Here is a 22,685-nt window from a genome sequence, read left to right on the forward strand (position 1 = left end):
TTTAGACTTATATACATTGACTCATGCTCAAGAAGAGCTTCTTCATGACATAGACACTTTGACTCAATAATAAATCCTAAGGCTCTCAATGGGAGCCACTAACAAATAAACCTCTTGCTCATGAAACCCATGAAGCAAGGCATACAAAAAAATAATTTTATTTCTTTTGTTTCATTATTTACAAAGATCATGTCATTATGATGACCGAACCTAGTTACACTTTACAACAAGGAGTTGGTTAGATCAGCCTTGAGTGGCTTTCCTCTGAAGTGGGACGCCTTTGTTGATGGGATTGTCGCACGGGAGACTCTGCCTAGTTGGGATAGATTGTAGGATGATTTTGTACAGGAAGAGACAAGGAGATGTTCCAAAACTAAAGGCCAACGTGATGGAAAGGATGATGAGGAGAATTTTGCTCTTGCTGGAAAGAGAAAAGGTAAAGTAAAGCAAAGTGGGGTATTTGCTTCCGTGAAGGACATGAGCAAAGTGAAGTGCTTTGTGTGTCACAAAACTAGTCATTATGCGAGCCTATGTCCACACAAGAAGGAGGAGGAGGATTAGGTGGTTGCATTAGCATCAACTGAGATTGATGACTTTACGGAGAAATTCAAGAAATTTTCTCTAGTTTCCTGTGTTTCTGACAATAATATTGTTGTGTATGAGGACTATGGGTTATGGCTAGTGGACAGTAGAGCGTCCAACCACATGACAAGGATGAAGTCATTGTTCCACAATATTTCAAAGAGAGGCTCAAACTGCAGTGTGTTTAGTGGGACTAGTATCATACATGCAGTGAAGGGGGTTCGATGTGTCAGATTCCAACTAGAGTCTGGAGGATTTTTGGAGGTGACAGGGATATTATTTGTTCCACGGTTGATGGTACACGTCCTCTCAGTATCAGCCTTTAAGGATGCTAGATATAGAGTTTTGTTCCAAGATGATTACGTGCTTCTATATTCAAAGGAAGCAACCCTTGATGCAACTATAATTTGGCATCAGATAAGGGCAGTCATATAGGTTTTTGGGACAACCTGTGGGTATATCCAAGTGTATCTTGGATACAGGATCAGTGTCACTTGTTGAGAGGAGTCAGGTGGCAAGGAAGAGTGATTTTTCAAGTACTTCCAGGAGCCTCAACTAGTATGATATGACATTGATGGATGCTTAGGAGCATGGTTGGATGTGACAGGTTCTCAGCTCAAGTTTCAGACAGGGTAGCAGGACAAGCTTCAATGTTAGAGGTAGCAGCTACTGATACTGAGATGGGCTTGGAGACAGATCCAGGTGGAGGGGGTTCTTTCAGAAGTACCTCCCTTGCTAAGAGGGAGTGTTGACCTTTGTCGCTCAGAAGGTACTTCTTGTTGAAAATGTAACTAGTTTATGTCTTCAAAATTGTTGTTGTACTCATTTCAATATGCATCCTATGTAACAAACAAGAGAAAAAAAGAAAAAGGTTATTATTATTAAAGCATGGATTTCATGCTCTTTATTGATGGTCTTCATGCTTCTAGGGTTTGTTAGATCTTAGGATTTATTGTCATGAGTATTTAGTCTAGAAAGTCTTGGAATCTCCTAAAGTACAAGTCGGTCCAGGAAACATCAAGTCGGCCTAAAGGAGGGAATTCAACCCCTTGAGAAGGCTATATAAGGAGCAGTTCAAACTCATTTAGCACTCATTCAACAAAGACAAATTCGATTATCACATCTGAAGTTTCTAGTGAAGGTACAGAACAGGTCGAAGGTACAAAACTGAGTTGAAGGTGCAGAATAGGCCGAAGGTACAGCACTGAGCCGAAGGTGCAGAAATGAGTCGAAGGTGCAGAATAGGCTGAAGGTACAGAACTGAGCCGAAGGTGCAAAACAAACCGAAGGTATAGAACTGAGGTAACAGGTCAAAGGTGCGGAACTGAGGTAATAGACCAAAGGATCAAAGTAGTTGTGCGAGTTGTAGGGTTCGAGCTGGCAAGTCGAAGTTGCAAGTTGTAGTTGGTTGGTGCAGGTTCAAAAGAAGACTTGTTGGAAGGGCTGACTTGGTACATGGAGAAGGACTTGGTCTAGGGTTGGGTATCTGCGTCTCATTTCAAGTAGATTCTAAAAAGAGAAGAGTTTTTTTCGGGTTTTCCGCTTGGAGGGGTTTTCCCTAGCTGAGAGCCTAATTTATGTGTCCTCTATTGTTGTTATTTCGTTCTTGATATTTGTTTGATGAAAAGATTTAACTAAAGAACATAAAGAAAGACTAATAAAGTTTAGAAGCAAATATTAAGGTTAAGGAAAATAAGAATTACAAGCTGTCACTTTACATTTTCCAACATAGTATCAAAGATAAGGTGAACAAGGAAGGTTGTTGGAAGGACACTAGAAGGATTTACTTATCAAGGGATAGGAAAAAGGAAACTCTCAAAGCCTGAAGAAGAAGACTACAAGGAAGATTATCTCTTGAAGGGATCTAGTTGAAGACTCATTCGCGGAACTCTTTGAAGAAAGCATCAAGGAATCATGTTATCACTCATCACTCTTGAAAGTTGTTGTTGGAGGAATCCTAGGGAACATCTTTCAAGAAAAACTCTTCAAAGATCTTTAAGGCATCAAGAAGATTGAAGACATCATCAAAGAGAATCTTGGTCTCAAGTAAGTATCATAGTATTACATCATGTCTGAATCTACAAGTCATATGGGTTCTTTCTGCAAGGAGAGCAATAAGCTCGTTGGGGCATCAAACTATCTAGCATGGAAGAAAAGAATTGACTTGATACTCACAGAACAAGAAGTAATGGAATATGTTACTAGGGAAATCATTGAACCAAGCAAAGACAAGACACAAGAACTAGCAAAGTACAAGAAAGGGGAAGTAAGGGCTCAAAGGATCATAGTTGAATCAATTAAGGATTCTCTTGTTCCATTTGTTGCAAACTTGAAGACTTCCAAGGCTATGTATGACAAGCTAGTGAATTTGTACTCTATAAGTACAACAAGACAAAAGATGTCTTTGTGGAATAAGTTATATAGAATGAAGAAATCAAAGGATGAGGATGTGGCATCCTTTCTCATGAGAGTCTCTCAACTAAGAGACCATCTGCAAGGACTTAGGGAACCAATTACTAATTTAGAAGTAACCATCTGTGTACTAAATGCATTGCCACCAAAATGGAGCAACTTTGCAACAAGCATCTACTCCAAGAAGGATTCAACTCCCTTTTATGAGTTGTGGGCCCAATGCATATTGGAAGAATCAAGGATCAAGGTCAAGGATGATATTGGATCAGATGAGAAATCTCAAACCTTTTTAGCCCAAGTCAAGAAGCAAAAAAAGGGAAAGTTTGGTAAGTCCAAGAAGAAAGGCGTGTCCAAGGTTCAATGCTTCAAGTGAAATGAGTTTGGACACTTTAAGAGGGACTGCCCAAACCAACAAAACAACAAGAGAAAAGAAAGGAGTGAAGCTCATGTAGTCGAAGCAATGGGAGAACCTGGGAGGAAGGCAAAGAGGAAGAAGTGAAGGATCTTTAGTACTAAAGAAGGATCACTTACTGTGAGGTTCTTTATAAAAAATTGTTATTTTCTTTAGATAGTATGCATTATTAATCTTGATTATGTATAGCATCATAGAGAGAAGCATATGGAAGTGTCATGTTTAGAGTTTACATGATTAAGTTGCTTTGTAGAGATCATCTAGATAGATAGATAGACTATCTTTGCATAATGTTCATCCAAGTATTATCTAACATCATGTTAGAAGTTGTCATATTGCCTAAATGGATCATCATGATCCTAGAAGGACCATCATTGTGAAAGGTCCTTGGGAAAGGCATCATGACAAGGGTAGTATACATTCCATGTAATGTGGAATCAATACTAGTAAAGGGATGAAGGAATGCAATAGGGTCAAATTGCAGGGTCATTTTAGGGCATAAAGCTAGATGATTGGATGAAAGCATAGGAATGCATGTTAAAAGAAAACTTTGGATAAGATTCATATATATAGAATCTTGTGAAAAGAAAGTTGGTTATAAAATTATGCTTAAGTATTTATGATGTTGGAAAAGAATAGAATTTGACTTACTTTAGGATGTATAAGAGATTAAGACTTTCTCTAGAATAGGTAAGATAATAATTAACATCCAGTATAATCTTCGGAAAAGAAAAAGTTGTAACTTGGTAATCAAGTTCAATCCTTGGGCACTTTGATGCATGAAGGAAGGTTCAAATGGAGATGGCCAATGAGGATGTTGATGGAACGAGAAGGTCAACATGGTAAGGTAAGTCTATTTTATTTATGGTTTGGTTATCTGGTTAACATATTATTTTGCTACCTGAAAAGATGTTGCAAGAATTCATGATGACAGTTGAGGCAAGTTCAACTATATGGATGGAAAGTATTGAGGAAATCTCAATACCTGGTACTTGGCAACTATGAAGTCAAAGATGTGTTCATCTTGGAACTAGAAGGTAGTAGTGTGAGATGATAACCTGAAGGTCAAAGGAGATCACTTTCATGAGGAAGTTATGATCCACTTGAAGATTGGAAAGGCTCAATACAATGCCTTTATCTGTGATGTTGAAGATGAAAGTGATGAGCAAGAAAGATGACCTGAATCCTGTCACAAGATTAAAGAGAGAAGATGGCTCCATGATACCTCGAAAGGAAGCAACCTCAAGAGATGTGAAGGAAAGAGGGAGCCATATAGCTATGAAGATCAAGTAGTTGATACTCTCATGAAGACAAGCCATAAGGATTGTGGTGTTGGCTTCCACTATTGAAAAGAAGTCTGGAATCTCCTCTAGTTTTAAGAGGGAGTGTTGACCACTACCGGTCAACTACCCATGCAGTACACCACCCTTTTCTTTGCAAAAAGGGGCAGCACCTGATCAGCGTGTCCGTGCCATCCTGCAGTCATCAGCAGCTTAATCATTTTGATTGTAAACCCAGTCTGCATATATGAATTGTAAATAATTTTAGCAGATATGAGTCGTGTATGTGAATTGCCTAGGTGGACCTAACTTTCTAATGGTAATCTACGTCCCGGAAGGTTTTTCGTCTCACCGATCCATGGATCGGCAGAGTTTTCCTTCAAACCTGACCCCAAAGCCGGGATGGATTTTGTCATTAGAACTTTAGGAGAATCCTAGTGTGTTGATCTGCTAGATTATAGTTGTGTCGCAGAACTGGGTATTTTGTGAGGGTCTGTATTAAGTGGGTTTGTCCCCTTGAGATGTAAATTGTAAAAAGTCATCATGGAATGTGTCTTGAGGGTTGAAAATGTTTTAAATCCCCTCGTGAGTCCTAAGTCCTAGGTCCTAGGTGATGTTTCCGAAGGCTTAGTTCGATGATCCATTTAAAAAATGAAATAAAATAATAAAATAAATAAAAATTAAGAAATTTAAAAGCTTAAAAAATGAAATAAATAAAAAATTTAAAAATTTAAAAAATGAAATAAATAAAAAATAATAAAAAATTTAAAAATTTAAAAATTTAAAAAATGAAATAAATAAAAAATAATAAAAAATTTAAAAAAATGAAATAAAATAATAAATAATTAAAAAATAAAGCAAAAACCCTAACTAATAAAATAATAATATTTTAAGTGAATAAATCGACGGATGAGATCAAGAGATGTCTTGATCCTCATCAACGGTCGAGATCATTTCTACATGGATCATTCGAACTAGCCGTTGGGATCATTTCCTTTATATAGGGTCTTAGGGGGTCATTTCAGATCATTCGATCTGTGAGTTTGATACTGAAGAAGCTCTCTTGTAAATCTGTTTCTGGTTAATAAAAGAAGACTTTGGGGTCCATATCTTGCTGGTGTTACTCTCTTGAAATGCTGTGAGATTGTTTAAATTTTCTGCATATGTTATTTTCAGCCGTTAATAATAGCTTTTTGTAGAGTATTGTGAGCACAGGTATCTTGTTCACTTGCTGGGGTTTGGGTGCTGTTAGGGTTTCTGAAGTAATGGCAGGTATCTCCGTTACTTCCTGAGATCTAGCAGCATTTTTGCCCTCTTTACTGATGGTGGTTTTGAGCTGTGCAGAAAACATTTTCTGAAGGAAATTTGTGGGCGTTCGGGGAAGTTCTCGGCTGAACCAGCCAACTCCCGCAAGCATTTTTTACTGAGCCCAGTTGGATTTGACCCTGGGTCTATCATTCGGTTTATTTATCTGATTTGCATGAGATATTTTTTTTCTGAAGTTCTTCACAGTGAAAATCTCAAATTTTTATTCTTAAAATATTTTCTGTGCTTACTGCTAAATTTGGCTGTTAAGGGGCCAAAAATCTGTACATTTATCAACTGTTCTAGGGTTTCAAAATTTTGTTCAGGTTCAATTAGGGTTTTCAGTTTCTTGGTTTTAGGCATATTTTTCCTTTGGGTGATCTTTTCCTTTCAGGTTTGCAGGATTATTAAATTTTCAGGGCCATCATCCGTACCCTATTTCGCCAGTAGCCACAGTTTTTTCCACACTCAGGGGATTAAGCTGCCTGCAAAACCTTTGCTGCTGCATGAACCAGCCAGAACCATTTATGGGCTAATGAATGAAAGAAAAATATTGATCCGTTTTATAAATCACTGTTGGGGGACTTATGTTTCAAGACAAATGCCGGACGCATCGCAGAAAGGAGACAAAACTATGTATAATGTGTAAAGACGCAGCGTGAAGCCGTTCGTCTCATTCTTGCTCAGTCAACAGAAGGCACAATAGTATGATCTTCTCTATGCCAAATCTGGGTACCCAGGTGTTTGCTGCCGCTATCATTTGTAGAGAATCGAATCTGGCCGCCAAATCGATTCACTGTTTATATGCTTGTGCATCCATCCGTTGCTGAGCCAGGGTTTCGAGACCATATCCCATCAGCAATACACACTGTCCATTCTCTTCACTTTCGGGCAGGAACCTACAATCCTTTCCTCAGAAACTTGCTCAGTATTCCTTCACGCCTACAGACAGTGGTTTAAATCCAGCATTTGTTGATGTAACAGCCTCACTCATGCAAGGGTTCTTCAATCCTCAGCGTGAATGAAATCCGGATTTGTGGTGCGTTCTGAAGTGCAGGTCATCACGTCAAACCAGCAAGGTAATATCTTCAAGAGCCTGCGTATCTGTCTTCCAGGTAATATGTAATCGATTTCAAATTTTTTGCCGCCGTCCTGGTCGTGGGTTTATGCTTTACGCGCAGAGGAATTTTCGTTTGGGTCACGTTCAGCGTTTTTGGGTTTACGGTTCTCTGTTCGAACAACCAATTTCGATTCATGTGTAAGTCATTTCGGCCCCTTGAGTCGATTAGGATTTAGATACGCGTTTTTTATTATTTGCATAGGTTTAGTTTTAGGGTTTTTGTGTGGTTACGTAATTTTCTTTTTTCAGATTTTAATTTGATTTTTTTAGGTTAGTTTAAATCTAAAATTTGTATAGTTTTGATTTATAATTTAAAATAGATTTTAATATTTAGGTTTTAGATTTATGTTTTAGATTTTTGGTTAAGGTTTTAGATTTTAAATCGTTTCATTTTGATAGATATAATTTTTATTTAAAAAAAAAAAAATTAGACTTAGTTTTAATTAGATTTTGATTTAATCTTGTTTATTTAGATTTGATTTAATTAATTTTTAATGTGTTAGTTTTATTTTTAGAATTTAAATTTATAATGTTTTAAATTAGATTTGTACATATTTTAATTTTAAATTTTTTAATGGTTAGATTTTTTTATTTTATTTTAAATCTTAAAAAAAAAAAAAAAAAAAAATTGGAAATTTTTAGGTCCAGTTATTTTTGGGAATTGTCATATCTTTCATGCTGAGATCTAAATTTTCAAGTCGAGATGAGAAATTGATATCTGGTTAATGGTTTATGGTTCGTGGTGGTTTAAAGCATTCATTTTTTGAAAATTCTCAATTGCTGGATATCGTTCTGATCATTCTAGGAGCATTGTGATTTAGCTGATGATAGATGATTGTTGTTCATTGTCCATATTTTTATATCATTTAACAAGTAATCGTTTTAACCACAATCTCTTAAGGCACTGGTCTGCTAAATTAATCAAATCCATCGAGTGCTTTTTTATATCGTGTCTCGTGTCTCCCAACCAACTGGTCGACAGTTGGTCTCGTCATCTCACAGGGACTACCCCCCTTAGCCGCGGGAGACAGGCTTAAACGGAGGGATCGGGGATCAGAGTGACAGCCCCCGGTCTGAGCGTTGTCGTGTCAATCTGCGCGACAACATTTTTTGGCGCCGTTGCCGGGGACTTTGTTTTCTCGGCATTTCATCATCTTTTCATCATTTCATCTGTCTATCATTCGTTTGAGCCGGCAACGCCAACATTTTTTGGCGCCGTTGCCGGGGAAAATTGTTTTCTCGGCGTTCCAACGACAATCTTCCTTCTCATTTTTATCTTTTCATCTGGCCCGGCAACGCCAACATTTTTTGGCGCCGTTGCCGGGGAAACTTTTTCTCGGTGTTTCAACGACTTTTCATCGACATTCACCTTCTCATCTTTCTCATCTCTCATTTTGAGCTGGCAAATTCAACCTTTTGGGTTATCATTTGGATCTTTTATTGCTTTATTTTTCGCCATATCAGTAGCATCTTTTCGGTTTGTTTCTTGTTTGGGTGGCGACTCCACTTTCTCATTTTTCCCAGACAAGAAGCTTTCCTCATATCTGCTTGTGGTTACTTTTTGGATCCTAGAATCAGATTCATTGTTCAGGTGGCGACTCCACTTCTTTCATCTCTTAATTTTCTTGAGCAGAAATCTCTTTCTATCATCCATTTGATCCCTTACTGTTCATCATGGATTATTCATGTAAACCATGTCATTTTACTGATAATCTCCATGATCTTCCGAAAGAGGCCATTTCTAAATTATATAAGTTCTCGGGTGGTGATTCGCTCACTGTTGGAAAGCATTTAAACATGTTTACTTGTGTAATGACCTTATATTGTAGATTTCCTCAATATAATCATGAAGATTTCAAGATGCGTCTATTTGTCCATTCTTTAAAGGGTGATGCCTTGAATTGGTTTAATAATTTTCCTCATGATTTTTTCACTTCTTTACAAGACATTCTCAATGCTTTTAAAGATAGATATGATAGTCCAAACAGCTTGCCTTCTGCCTCTAAAATTGTGCAACAGAATGAAAGTAATCATATTAAAGGTCAAGCTATTGAAGAAAGATTTCAAGATCAGAATGTGTCATCCACCAGTACTAATGCAGATCAAGTTCATGATAGTGGAAAATCAGGGACAAATGACAATGAAAGGGAAGAGCAAAAGCACATTTTACGAGACCTAATGATGCTGGTAAGAAATATGGAAATCAATCAAACTAATTATGTCAATGATGTGAAAACTTTATGCACCCACCTGGAAAGACGTAATAGGGAGATTGAGGTCACGCAAAGTCACCATGCTAAGGAAATTGAGGCCATAAAAACTAAGTATGAAACAGAAATTAGAATCATGCAAAGCAAGATGTCAGTCTTAGAGGAAAATATGGTGACCATGAAAGCTGATCATGATAGGGAAATTGACTCTATGCAAAACAAGTTACTAACTATGGATGAGGAAATGACTATCATGACGTTCAATCATAATAATCAGTTGGCTGACATGCAAGCGAATCATAAAGAAGAAATAAATTTCATGCAGCGTTACTTGATGGACATAAAGGAAAAGAACAATAAAGTGATAAAAGACATGGAAGAACACCATGCCAAACAAATCAGCGCTATAAAGGTTGAACACTCTAGTCAGATAGATGCATTTAAAATACAGGTTCAAAGGTTTCAGCAATTGGAAGATGAAAGAAACCAGGTGACATCACTAGATCAGGAGCCTTCTCATTTGCTACAACAAGCTCCATCTTATTATGAGGAGGTTATTGATTCGATTGAAAGATGGTTAATTGAAGGTGATCCGGATAGACTTAAGAATGATAAAGATCAGATGCGGGCTAAAGAAAGACATATCACGCATACTTCATCTGATAGTTTTGAAACAGAAAGTTCCAGGTCATCAGTAATTCAACCTGCCAGAAAGAAAAAACGTAAGAGAAAGAAAATAAGAAGAAGATTTGATGCATCAGACGGCCGTGAGCAGCTTGATTTTCGGATAGGAAAGAGTCCTACCATATGCAAAATTGGACATGGCACATCCGACAAGCAGCCGACAGATTTGCCTGAAAGCAGGCAAATGCTCAGTATACGCTATATTGAACACATCTGATGCCATGGGGCATCCTTTGTATTGTATTTCTAACCCTACTTGTCATTTCATCATTTTCATTACGGTTTTAGGATTAGATTTGCTTTTCTAGATTAGTTAATAAATGAAGAGCTTTTATCTTTCCTGTGCTTAATGTATATGATGATTTTTGGATGGACGCTACTTATGTTTTATTGTGTATTGCGTGGATGCAAATTCTGGATTCTCACATTCCTGCAAGCAGCAACGTGTCCCCAAGTAGAGCCAGATGTTGACCACTACCGGTCAACTACCCATGCAGTACACCACCCTTTTCTTTGCAAAAAGGGGCAGCACCTGATCAGCGTGTCCGTGCCATCCTGCAGTCATCAGCAGCTTAATCATTTTGATTGTAAACCCAGTCTGCATATATGAATTGTAAATAATCTTAGCAGATATGAGTCGTGTATGTGAATTGCCTAGGTGGACCTAACTTTCTAGTGGTAATCTACGTCCCGGAAGGTTTTTCGTCTCACCGATCCATGGATCGGCAGAGTTTTCCTTCAAACCTGACCCCAAAGCCGGGATGGATTTTGTCATTAGAACTTTAGGAGAATCCTAGTGTGTTGATCTGCTAGATTATAGTTGTGTCGCAGAACTGGGTATTTTGTGAGGGTCTGTATTAAGTGGGTTTGTCCCCTTGAGATGTAAATTGTAAAAAGTCATCATGGAATGTGTCTTGAGGGTTGAAAATGTTTTAAATCCCCTCGTGAGTTCTAACTCCTAGGTCCTAGGTGATGTTTCCGAAGGCTTAGTTCGATGATCCATTTAAAAAATGAAATAAAATAATAAAATAAATAAAAATTAAGAAATTTAAAAATTTAAAAAATGAAATAAATAAAAAATAATAAAAAATTTAAAAATTTAAAAAATGAAATAAATAAAAAATTTAATATTTTAAAAAATGAAATTAATAAAAAATTTAAAAATTTAAAAAATGAAATAAAATAATAAATAATTAAAAAATAAAGCAAAAACCCTAACTAATAAAATAATAATATTTTAAGTGAATAAATCGACGGATGAGATCAAGAGATGTCTTGATCCTCATCAACGGTCGAGATCATTTCTACATGGATCATTCGAACTAGCCGTTGGGATCATTTCCTTTATATAGGGTCTTAGGGGGTCATTTCAGATCATTCGATCTGTGAGTCTGATACTGAAGAAGCTCTCTTGTAAATCTGTTTCTGGTTAATAAAAGAAGACTTTGGGGTCCATATCTTGCTGGTGTTACTCTCTTGAAATGCTGTGAGATTGTTTAAATTTTCTGCATATGTTATTTTCAGCCGTTAATAATAGCTTTTTGTAGAGTATTGTGAGCACAGGTATCTTGTTCACTTGCTGGGGTTTGGGTGTTGTTAGGGTTTCTGAAGCAATGGCAGGTATCTCCATTACTTCCTGAGATCTAGCAGCATTTTTGCCCTCTTTACTGATGGTGGTTTTGAGCTGTGCAGAAAACATTTTCTGAAGGAAATTTGTGGGCGTTCGGGGAAGTTCTCGGCTGAACCAGCCAACTCCCGCAAGCATTTTTTGCTAAGCCCAGTTGGATTTGACCCTGGGTCTATCATTCGGTTTATTTATCTGATTTGCATGAGATATTTTTTTTCTGAAGTTCTTCACAGTGAAAATCTCAAATTTTTATTCTTAAAATATTTTCTGTGCTTACTACTAAATCTGGCTGTTAAGGGGCCAAAAATCTGTACATTTATCAACTGTTCTAGGATTTCAAAATTTTGTTCAGGTTCAATTAGGGTTTTCAGTTTCTTGGTTTTAGGCATATTTTTCCTTTGGGTGATCTTTTCCTTTCAGGTTTGCAGGATTATTAAATTTTCAGGGCCATCATCCGTACCCTATTTCGCCAGTAGCCACAGTTTTTTCCACACTCAGGGGATTAAGCTGCGTGCAAAACCTTTGCTGCTGCATGAACCAGCCAGAACCATTTATGGGCTAATGATGAAAGAAAAATATTGATCCGTTTTATAAATCACTGTTGGGGGACTTATGTTTCAAGACAAATGCCGGACGCATCGCAGAAAGGAGACAAAACTATGTATAATGTGTAAAGACGCAGCGTGAAGCCGTTCGTCTCATTCTTGCTCAGTCAACAGAAGGCACAATAGTATGATCTTCTCTATGCCAAATCTGGGTACCCAGGTGTTTGCTGCCGCTGTCATTTGTAGAGAATCGAATCTGGCCGCCAAATCGATTCACTGTTTATATGCTTGTGCATCCATCCTTCGCTGAGCCAGGGTTTCGAGACCATATCCCATCAGCAATACACGCTGTCCATTCTCTTCACTTTCGGGCAGGAACCTGCAATCCTTTCCTCAGAAACTTGCTCAGTATTCCTTCACGCCTACAGACAGTGGTTTAAATCCAGCATTTGTCGATGTAACAGCCTCACTCATGCAAGGGTTCTTCAATCCTCAGCGTGAATGAAATCCGGATTTGTGGTGCGTTCTGAAGCGCAGGTCATCACGTCAAACCAGCAAGGTAATATCTTCAAGAGCCTGCGTATCTGTCTTCCAGGTAATATGTAATCGATTTCAAATTTTTTGCCGCCGTCCTGGTCGTGGGTTTATACTTTACGCGCAGTGGAATTTTCGTTTGGGTCACGTTCAGCGTTTTTGGGTTTACGGTTCTCTGTTCGAACAACCAATTTCGATTCATGTGTAAGTCATTTCGGCCCCTTAAGTCGATTAGGATTTAGATACGCGTTTTTTATTATTTGCATAGGTTTAGTTTTAGGGTTTTTGTGTGGTTACGTAATTTTCTTTTTTTAGATTTTAATTTGATTTTTTTAGGTTAGTTTAAATCTAAAATTTGTATAGTTTTGATTTATAATTTAAAATAGATTTTAATATTTAGGTTTTAGATTTATGTTTTAGATTTTTGGTTAAGGTTTTAGATTTTAAATCGTTTCATTTTGATAGATATAATTTTTATTTAAAAAAAAAAAAAAAAAAAAAAAAAATTAGACTTAGTTTTAATTAGATTTTGATTTAATCTTGTTTATTTAGATTTGATTTAATTAATTTTTAATGTGTTAGTTTTATTTTTAGAATTTAGATTTATAATGTTTTAAATTAGATTTGTACATATTTTAATTTTAAATTTTTTAATGGTTAGATTTTTTTATTTTATTTTAAATCTTTAAAAAAAAAAAAAAAAAAATTGAAAAAATATAAAAAAAAAAATTTTTTTTTTGGAAATTTTTAGGTCCAGTTATTTTTGGGAATTGTCATATCTTTCATGCTGAGATCTAAATTTTCAAGTCGAGATGCGAAATTGATATCTGGTTAATGGTTTATGGTTCGTGGTGGTTTAAACTTTAAAGCATTCATTTTTTGAAAATTCTCAATTGCTGGATATCGTTTTGATCATTCTAGGAGCATTGTGATTTAGCTGATGATAGATGATTGTTGTTCATTGTCCATATTTTTATATCATTTAACAAGTAATCGTTTTAACCACAATCTCTTAAGGCACTGGTCTGCTAAATTAATCAAATCCATCGAGTGCTTTTTTATATCGTGTCTCGTGTCTCCCAACCAACTGGTCGACAGTTGGTCTCGTCATCTCACAGGGACTACCCCCCTTAGCCGCGGGAGACAGGCTTAAACGGAGGGATCGGGGATCAGAGTGACAGCCCCTGGTCTGAGCGTTGTCGTGTCAATCTGCGCGACAACAGGGAGCAAAAGGAGTTTCCTTGAATAGGAGCAGGGATCTATTCTCTAAGAGAATAGGGATGCCCTCTCTGGTTGAGAGGGAGTGATGGTGAACATCACATGTGCATTCTCTTCTTCAGGTGGTGAAGAAAGAATGGTGAAGGATTGGATAATCATTTGTGGTTTCCTTCAGGATATAACATCCAAGAAAGGAAAGGTACTGACAGTCTTTGAGGATGGGACGGGTATCCAAGGTAAGAGTAGTCGAAGAGGACCAATATTCTTTGAGGACTCGGGATTGGAGATCCAAGATAAGAATAGTCCTAAAAGGACATACCTTGTGGACATCCAGATGGGGTATGTGCCTTGTAGAGGTAGTGTGGTATCACACATAAAGCCTCCAGCATAATGCTCTTAATTAAAGAAGAGCTTGTCTAGTTAGGCCTCAGAGACAATGTTGGTCATGATGATGATGCTTACAGTATGGCTTATCAATCCAACTCTTCTTATGAGAACTCTTCAATTTGAGATATGATGTTGTACTAGTTGTACAATTATGAATACCTCCCTAGTTAAGAGGGAGTGTTGAAAATGTAACTAGTTTCGGTCTTCATAATTGTTGTTGTACTCATTTCAATATGTATCCTATGTAACAAACAAGAAAAGAAAAGAAAAAGTTATTATTATTAAAGCATGGGTTTCATGCTCTTTATTGATGGTCTTCTAGGTAAAAGCATGTTCTTCATGCTTCTAGGGTTTGTTAGGTCTTAGGATTTATTTTCATGAGTCAAAGGAGTCAACATCATGTTTATAAGACCCTTTTGGGCAAAATGTATTTATAAAAAGAATTATTTTTTAGTCTAGAAAGTCCTGGAATCTCCTAAAGTACAAGTCGGCCCTGGAAACATCAAGTTGGCCTAAAGGAGGGAATTTGACCCCTTGAGAAGTCTATATAAAGGAACAGTTCGATCTCATTTAGCACTCATTCAACCAAGACAAATTCGATCATCACATCTGAAGTTTCTAGCGAAGGTACAAAACAGGCCGAAGGTACGAAACTGAGGTGCAGAACAGGCCGAAGGTACAGAACTAAGCCAAAGGTGCAGAAATGAGCCGAAGGTGCAAAATAGACCAAAAGTACAAAATTGAGCCAAAGGTGCAGAACAGACCAAAGGTACAGAACTGAGGTAACAGGCTGAAGGTGCAAAATTGAGGTAATAGACCAAAAGGTCAAAGTAGCTTGCAAGTTGTAGGGTTCAGGTTGGCAAGTCGAAGTTGTAGGTCGTAGCTAGTTGGTGCAGGTTCAAGGAAGGACTTGTTGGAAGGGATGAATTGGTACTTGGAGAAGGAATTGGTCTAGGGTTGGGTCTTTGTGTCTCGTTTGAAGTAGATTCTATGAAGATAAGAGTTATTCCGGGTTTTCCCCTTGGAGGGGTTTTGCCCTGGCTGAGAGCCTAATTTATGTGTCCTCTATTGTTGCTATTTCATTCTTGATATTTGTTTGATGAAAAGATCTAACTAAAGAACATAAAGAAAGACTAATAAAGTTCACAAGAAAATATTAAGGTTAAGGAAAATAAGAATTACAAGTTGTTACTTTACATTTTCAAACACTTCTAGCCTTGTGTCTTGACTAGGACCTTGATTTGCCTCGTTAGGAGCTTGCATTCGACATGCAAAGTGTGCAAGTGAGTTGCACGCATGTTGATGTGATGTGCATGTAAGGAAAACTAAATTTATGACGTGTACTTGAGTTAAAGTAGAGAAAGCTAAAGATAGCATAGTTAAATCAAGTAAATTCACTTATCTTCAATTAACTTGACGAGCTAATTTTAGTTGTCAATCTTAGCCTAGGAAAGTTATAAATTGAGCCTAATGTGAGGTGCCTAGACACAACAATAACACAAGATTGAGCCTAATGTGAGGTGCCTCAATGAGCGTGTGCTAGGTTCGAGAGAATGTGGTAGGCTGATGATCAGTGTTATATTTTCTCAGTTGGGCCATTATCCTTGGTACAGGAGCCCAAGTAAGTTTGGTGATTAATTTATTAATGAAGCACTGTTGATTGGGCATAAATATGTATGTGTGTGTGATTCAAATCAAGTAATTTTTGCTTCCGCTATATTTTTATGAGTTAGGAATCTGGACGTGTATTCATTCTGCTTAGCAATTGTTGGGAAGCAAATACCGAGTGTTGGGTTCATGAAAGTCTAACAAAATTGTCCAATGGAATATCCACGACAATTTACAAATCATACATGCAAATGGATCTACTCTTTGGCACATTATTTGAGATCTCTTTCATCCATAGATGCGGTTATAACAGCTAAATGAATCCCTTTTGCACATATGTCCATGAGATTACCTTGGGGGCGAGTTTGATGGCTTCCTAGAGAAAGCACCCTAAGATATTTATACCATTTTGCGCATGCTTTTGTTTGTTAAGGGTGTTGATTCCCTAATCTAGGGGAGCGTTCTCTTAATTATTGATTTTTCGCATATCTCTTGAGGTCAACTAATGGATTGATTTGTGCACTAAGGCCATGCATGGCACAAGAAAGAGTTCTATACAAGCAAATGATCCTAGATCAATGAGGCATTTTGCATGTGAAGAGGACAAGAGGCATCCCTACTACTATGTCCATTTATTCTATTGCCTTACGTTTTGACTTGTCTTAGAGATAGTTATAGGATACTATACTTTATGTTTACCTAGATGAGATCATGTATCTAAGACCTAGATATTGTTATTTTATGATTGAGGGTTTGTGATTTAACTCTATATAAGAGAAGCTTCCTCCATTGTAATACTTATTGGGAAATTGGAGAAAGAGCTCTAGTGTTTGGCTTGTAGCCTTATACTTCTTCTCATGAAGGTTAAGTGAATCAAAGGTTTATCCACATATGTCTGGTGTTCATTCACTTCAACTTGTTGATTTTATGCGCTGGAAACTTCTATTAAATCTGCTGCAATAAGGGCATCATATAGGGCAGATTTGTCATTGAGAAAGGGGATTGAAAGAGGTTCTATTTATTCATCTTCTTGCTTCTTTTACTTCTTAATATGAATCATTAATGTTATGGCATTTCACTGAAGTGTACATGGTGTATTTCAGCTTGAACTTAATATCTTCATATTGTCTTAGCCTGTGCAGAAGAAGAGCACCTTGTAAGGGCATACAAATCTGTTAATTTTCATAAATCAGGTCATGCATTCATATATGAATTTATGCATGTTATAACAACATATTTACCGCCATTCATTCATAGACCTCAGCCCTCCTAGAAACCCTAAGACTCCATATGCTCTATCAGGTTATTGGTACTAGTCACTCACCTTCAACCACCATAAAATATAAAGTTACTAAATCATCTAGATTTCTATTTTACTAAAGGAACTCTTCATTTTAATTTTTACCTAAGACTCATTTGCATAAAGCTTTAGTGATCTTAACCCTAGAGATACCCCTTTTGTGCCAGAGGTGAGCCAATCTTTAGTGAGGAGAGGTGCTATTGTGGTGAATTGTGGTGACAGTGATAGCCCTTTTGAGTTATCCTTACGCTTGTAACCATTGTTGGGAGTTTGTAACTGAAGAGAAAGTTCAATCAGTAACAAGTCCCATTGACATACTTTTGCAGTCATTTGTTGGACATAAATAAAATTATCTTATCTTATCTAGGCCCATTAATGTACCAATTATTGGGACTGGAACATTCCTCCTCTGCCACTGATTTTGCAACAAAAGTACTACCATACAGTAAGATATTATTCCATCTTGAAAGTCCATGAACGTTCTTCAAACAATAGTCATGGGATAACACATGCCCACACACTGTGGCATGAAAACATAATTGACTAGAAATAAAAATTAAAATCATGGCAATACTAGACATATATATTAAACAAATATATTCTCAAAAAAGAAGAAATTTTGAAAAATGGAAACAATAGAAAATAAATAAATTGGACGATTGTTTCCCAGTGATGTGGTATTTGTATTATTTGTTACTGATTACAACACTATACCATAGATGATAACATATAATGACAATCAATAAATCCTTGAACTCATTTACAAATTTGTCTATGTTTTTAATCCCTTTCCAATTTGCATGGATAGGCAAATATTGCACCTTACCAGACACAGCTGCAGTTATGTCCTCTTTGCAATATGCAACAGCATTGCCTCGCCCATCATAAGCAAGGCGTCTACTTTTGATCACTATAGGATACGAAAACAAATCACCCGCTTTCTCTGCACTTTCAAAGCAATCAATCTGCCATCAAGTCCATAGCTGAATTGTCAGTAATCTCTCCAAGACCTAGAACACAAGAATGATAAAAATTGATACCCTGCAAGCTTAACAACTAAATGACATGGAAAATCAATCATCAAACCTGCATAAAATCTGGGATGGGAACATCATGCCGGCTAAAGTGAACCTTTTGCAAATATTTGTCCTGTAAGAACAAAATTATTGATCAACTGTCAATGCATTTAAATATTATAGCAATTTCTTGGAAGAAGAATATTTGCCAAAAGAAGAACGTTTTGTTCCACGTGACAATTTTCATTTGTATTTTTTATGCAGGTAAGAGACACATGTCAACTTTCACAGATACATCTATCCAATTGTGCAGTGTACATGAATTTTCTCAATGCACAACTATCAAGATGTTCACAAAATTGAAAGCAGATAAATAGGGCATCGTATAAAACTATAATCATTCAGAGGCAGGTAGTAGCTTCATCCTATATAAAGCAATAAAAAGAAATTGATGGAAGGCTGCATCAAATAAGATAATTATATTAATGTCCAGCAAATGATCCGTAAACTGCCGTGGATATTCCAATGGACAGTTCGTCACAACAGATCAAATAAAATTATATTTAAAATCTGAAATTCTACATTATTATAGTTCTATTTATTTTTTAGATTTCTAGATTTGTAGAATATTGTTAATAGTGCATGTATCCAAATTAAAAATTATGCAGAAAAGAGAGAACAACGAAATAAAAGCTCACACACATTTGACACCAGATATGACCTAGGAAACACTTTTGGGAGAAAAACCCAACTCGAAGATGACGCCGCTCTGCTCCCTTTCTCTGAATAGAAAATGGTTGGGAGTACAAAGAAGTATGGCCTGTGCACTGTGGCTACTATAGTGCACAAATCCTCTATGTTTGCTCTATCTCCTATCCCTTTCGGCTATTTTTGCTCAGCTATGGAACAAATGCACTCGAAAGAATGGAACCCCTTTTCCTCCTAGTGGCCCAGTTATAACACAGTCAAATAGTCTACTAGTGGTTAGGTTTGACTATCTCAACTCTTAACCAGAGTTACAATATAGACTCTCTAGAGTCTTCTACAACATAATTACATGGCTAACCCCTTTTCCATGAATTATGGGGGTTGACATGGCATCCTCTCGAAATATAGTGGTGAACGCAGAAAGGTCAACTTTTGAGTGGCATAATAGATTCCGATTAGTGTTATTAGGACCAGACCGGACCGTTTTGAACCAGCCGGTCCGGCCGTTTTTAGCCTCAAACCGGTTCGAACCGGGGCAACAGACAGGAAAAGGCCAATTCAATAAAGGCGTCGAAATTGACCAGTGCGGGGCCCAGTGACCGAATTTTTAAACATTTTTTTATTTTTAATTTTTTTCGCTGGGGCCCATTTTAATTGCTATTTTAATTATTTGTTGGTTTTTTATACTTTTTCTTAGTTGGGACCGGTTTTTTTATTTTTATTTTTTAATTTTTGTTTAGCTGGCCCACAAAAAAGTAAATCCCAGCCCCTCTCAAACTTATTTAATGACCCTCACCCCCTCTAGTTCACCCACACTATTCATTCCAGCTTCTTGTATTTCTTGAGCTGAGATTTGTGAGTGGGTTTTGGTTCTTGGACTCTTGGAGATATTTGTTATTTTGCAGGGGTTTTGGTCCTTGGACTCTTAAGAGGGTTTTGTGCAGGATTGGAGATCTTATTGAAGGGCTCAGCTGGAGAAAACTTGTTGGAGAAATTCAAAGAATTAGAGCTGCTTCAAGAGATTTTTTGCTAAGGATTGTGGGCTGGCTGTTAATTGTTTTTTGGAGGTGGCTGAAGGGGTTTTTGGGGTTGCCTTTTGCCACTGTTTGGAGCTGGTAGCTTGCTTTTTTTTTCAAATTTTGGAGCTGCAAGCCTGTTGTTAGTTTCAGGTATGTAAAGGCACCTGATTTTCTTCTTTTTTTGGCTAAAAATTTCTAATTCGCTAGGGCTTTCCCTGTTAAAAATTTCCAAGGCTTTTTGTTAGACATTTCTAGGGCTTTTGTGAAATTTTTTAGGGCTTTTATGTTAAAAATTTCTAGGGCTTTTATGTTAAAAATTTCTAGGGCTTTCTATGTAGATTTCTATTTAAATTCTGGTAAATCTCTTTAAAAGTATTCTTCTTTTTTACCCTAGAAAGTAAGATTTCCTAGGGCTTTCTATTGAGATCTTTAAGTTTAATTTAATTTTTCATTGTATTTGTCTTAAAAATTATTTATTTTACCCAACAAAATACTAATTTCTAGGGCTTTGTGTGCAGATCTTTTTGGCTTTTAGCTATTTTTGGAGGTGACAAAGGGATTTTGGGGGCTGTTTCTTGCTGTTGTTTGGAGCTGCTAGTGTCTTCAATTGTTGGAAGGCTTTTCTTGGTATGTCAAGGCACTTAATCTTCTTTTTTTTGTTAAAAAATGTTGTTTTTGCTGCTATTTGGAGCTGCTATTGTTTTCAATTTTTGGAAGGCTTCTCTAGGTATGTTAAGGCACTTAATATTCTTCTATTTTTTGGTTAAAATTTGTTGTTTATTTCATTATAAATTAAAAAATTATAGGGCTTTTTATGCAGATCTTTTTTTTTTACCCTAGAAAGTAAGAAATGTTAGGGCTTTGTATACAGATTTCTATTTGTTGCTTGTAGAGGTTGCCATGGCCCCTTGAACCAAGAATGATCCAGTATGGTTACATTGCCATTTGAATAAAGCTGGAAAAAAAGTTTGCAACTATTGTGGGAAGATTGTTAAAGGTGGGGGATTCATAGGATTAAAGAACACTTAGCTCATTGGAGAGGCCAAGTAGAACCTTGTGACAAAGTTTTTGATGACGTAAGAAATCACATGATGGGTTTAATTGAAGCCTTCCATGAAGAAAAGAGCAAGAGCAGTGAAATTGAAAAGGACATAGGCAAAAGTTCAAAAGATAATGCCCCTTGCATGGACCCTGATCTTGAAGACCATATCCCAAGTTTTGAAGATGCCTCTAGTTTCCCTATTAGACTTGGAGATGAGCATGCTTCGCCCTAGTTCATCTAGTTTGAAAAGGGCACATGCAGGGAATCTTGACTCTTTCTTCGTGCCTCGCACCACCCCTGGTGCTCAACCCACTATTGATGCCAAATGGAAGAAGATAGAGAGGGAAGTTGCTTGGGAATGCATTGCTAGATGGCAGTATGATGCAAACATATCTTTCAATGCTGCTAATTCTCCATATTATCAGTTATGATTGATGCTACAGCTGCATGTGGTTCAGGCTTCAAAGGCCCTAGTTTTCATGACATTAGGGGCCCACTTTTACAAAATGAGGTCCAAAGAATAGAAGAGTACCTTGCAGAGTTCAAGCACTCATGGACCAAAACAAGGTGCACAATTATGTCTGATAGATGGACTAATGGGAAATCCCGCACCATATTGAATTTATTGATTGCTTGCCCAAAAGGCACCATGTTTTTCAAATCTATGGATGCATCTGATCAGTTAAAGGATGCACAATTGCTATTTTATCTTTTGGATGAAGTGGTTATGCAAATAAGGGTTGAGAATGTTGTGCAAGTGATCACAGATAATGCCTCCAACTATGTTGCAACTGGAAGGTTGTTGGAGGAAAAACACCCCACCATTTGGTGGACACCATGTGCAACCCATTGTTTGGACCTCATGCTTGAGGACATTGGTAAAATTGAGTGGGTGAAGAAGTGTGTGGAAGAAGCAAAATCCATCACTAGATACATCTACAACCACTCATGGGTTTTGAGCCTTATGAGGAAACACACTAAGGGTAAAGAGCTTGTTCGGTCAACCATCACATATTTGCAACAAACTTTCTTTCGTTGCAATCCCTTGTTTAGCAAAAAGGAAACTTGAGAAAGATGTTTGCTTCTGATGAATGGAATACCTCTCAGTGGAGCAAAAAGGCAGAAGGGAAATAGATGGCTAGCAAAGTATTTGAAAAATATTTTGTTCGGTTGTGTTATATTCTTTCCACGACTAGCCCACGTAGTTAACTGAGGGGTTAGAGGGGAGGCAGAGCCCCCCCTTCGTTGCACCGATTGCATAGCGGAGGAATCATAGGGGGTTTGGGGGGTGCAGGTAACCCCCCTCTATGGGGTCCGGGGTAACGCCCCGGGAAAATTTTGTTTTTTTGGACCCTATATTAGGTTGGACAGACCTACCTATGGTTTTGTGCATGATTTTCGCACATGGTTTTGGACGCGACGGTTTTCGGTCCATGGTATTGGATGCTTCGACATGTAAAAATATGTATTGTAACATTGAAAGGAACATAATGAAAAATCAAGCTGGTAGTCCCGGTTTTGGGATCCAGGGGAAAATCTCTGTGTATATGTGTTTTATGTGTTATGCTCTTGCATTGTTTATTTTATGTGTTTTAGAATTCGTATGCAAGTAATTTCTGTACGGGGTTAAAACCTACATATTTTTGGAGAAAAGCAAAAGAGATATTTCTATTTAG

At 37.1% G+C, this 22,685-nt stretch overlaps 1 protein-coding gene across 2 annotated transcripts in view; it reads right to left on the reverse strand.

Moving 5' to 3' along the window:
- The window catches only part of LOC149202221 (phosphoribosylaminoimidazole carboxylase, chloroplastic-like), a 270,243-nt gene that overhangs the window by 218,637 nt on the left and 28,921 nt on the right, over positions 1–22,685 (reverse strand). For both annotated transcript variants that reach the window (XM_089403134.1, XM_089403135.1), the window contains exons 4-5: positions 18,311–18,373; positions 18,051–18,189 (exon numbers count right to left, since the gene is read on the reverse strand). In XM_089403134.1, coding sequence (XP_089259260.1) covers positions 18,051–18,189; positions 18,311–18,373 — 202 coding nt within the window. The remainder of the gene's footprint in view (positions 1–18,050; positions 18,190–18,310; positions 18,374–22,685) is intronic.

The sequence above is a fragment of the Pinus tabuliformis genome, chromosome 2_1 (genome assembly GCF_031772625.1).
Source record: "Pinus tabuliformis cultivar Carrire ecotype Pingquan chromosome 2_1, CPIR1, whole genome shotgun sequence".
In the NCBI taxonomy this organism is placed as follows: Eukaryota; Viridiplantae; Streptophyta; class Pinopsida; order Pinales; family Pinaceae; genus Pinus; species Pinus tabuliformis.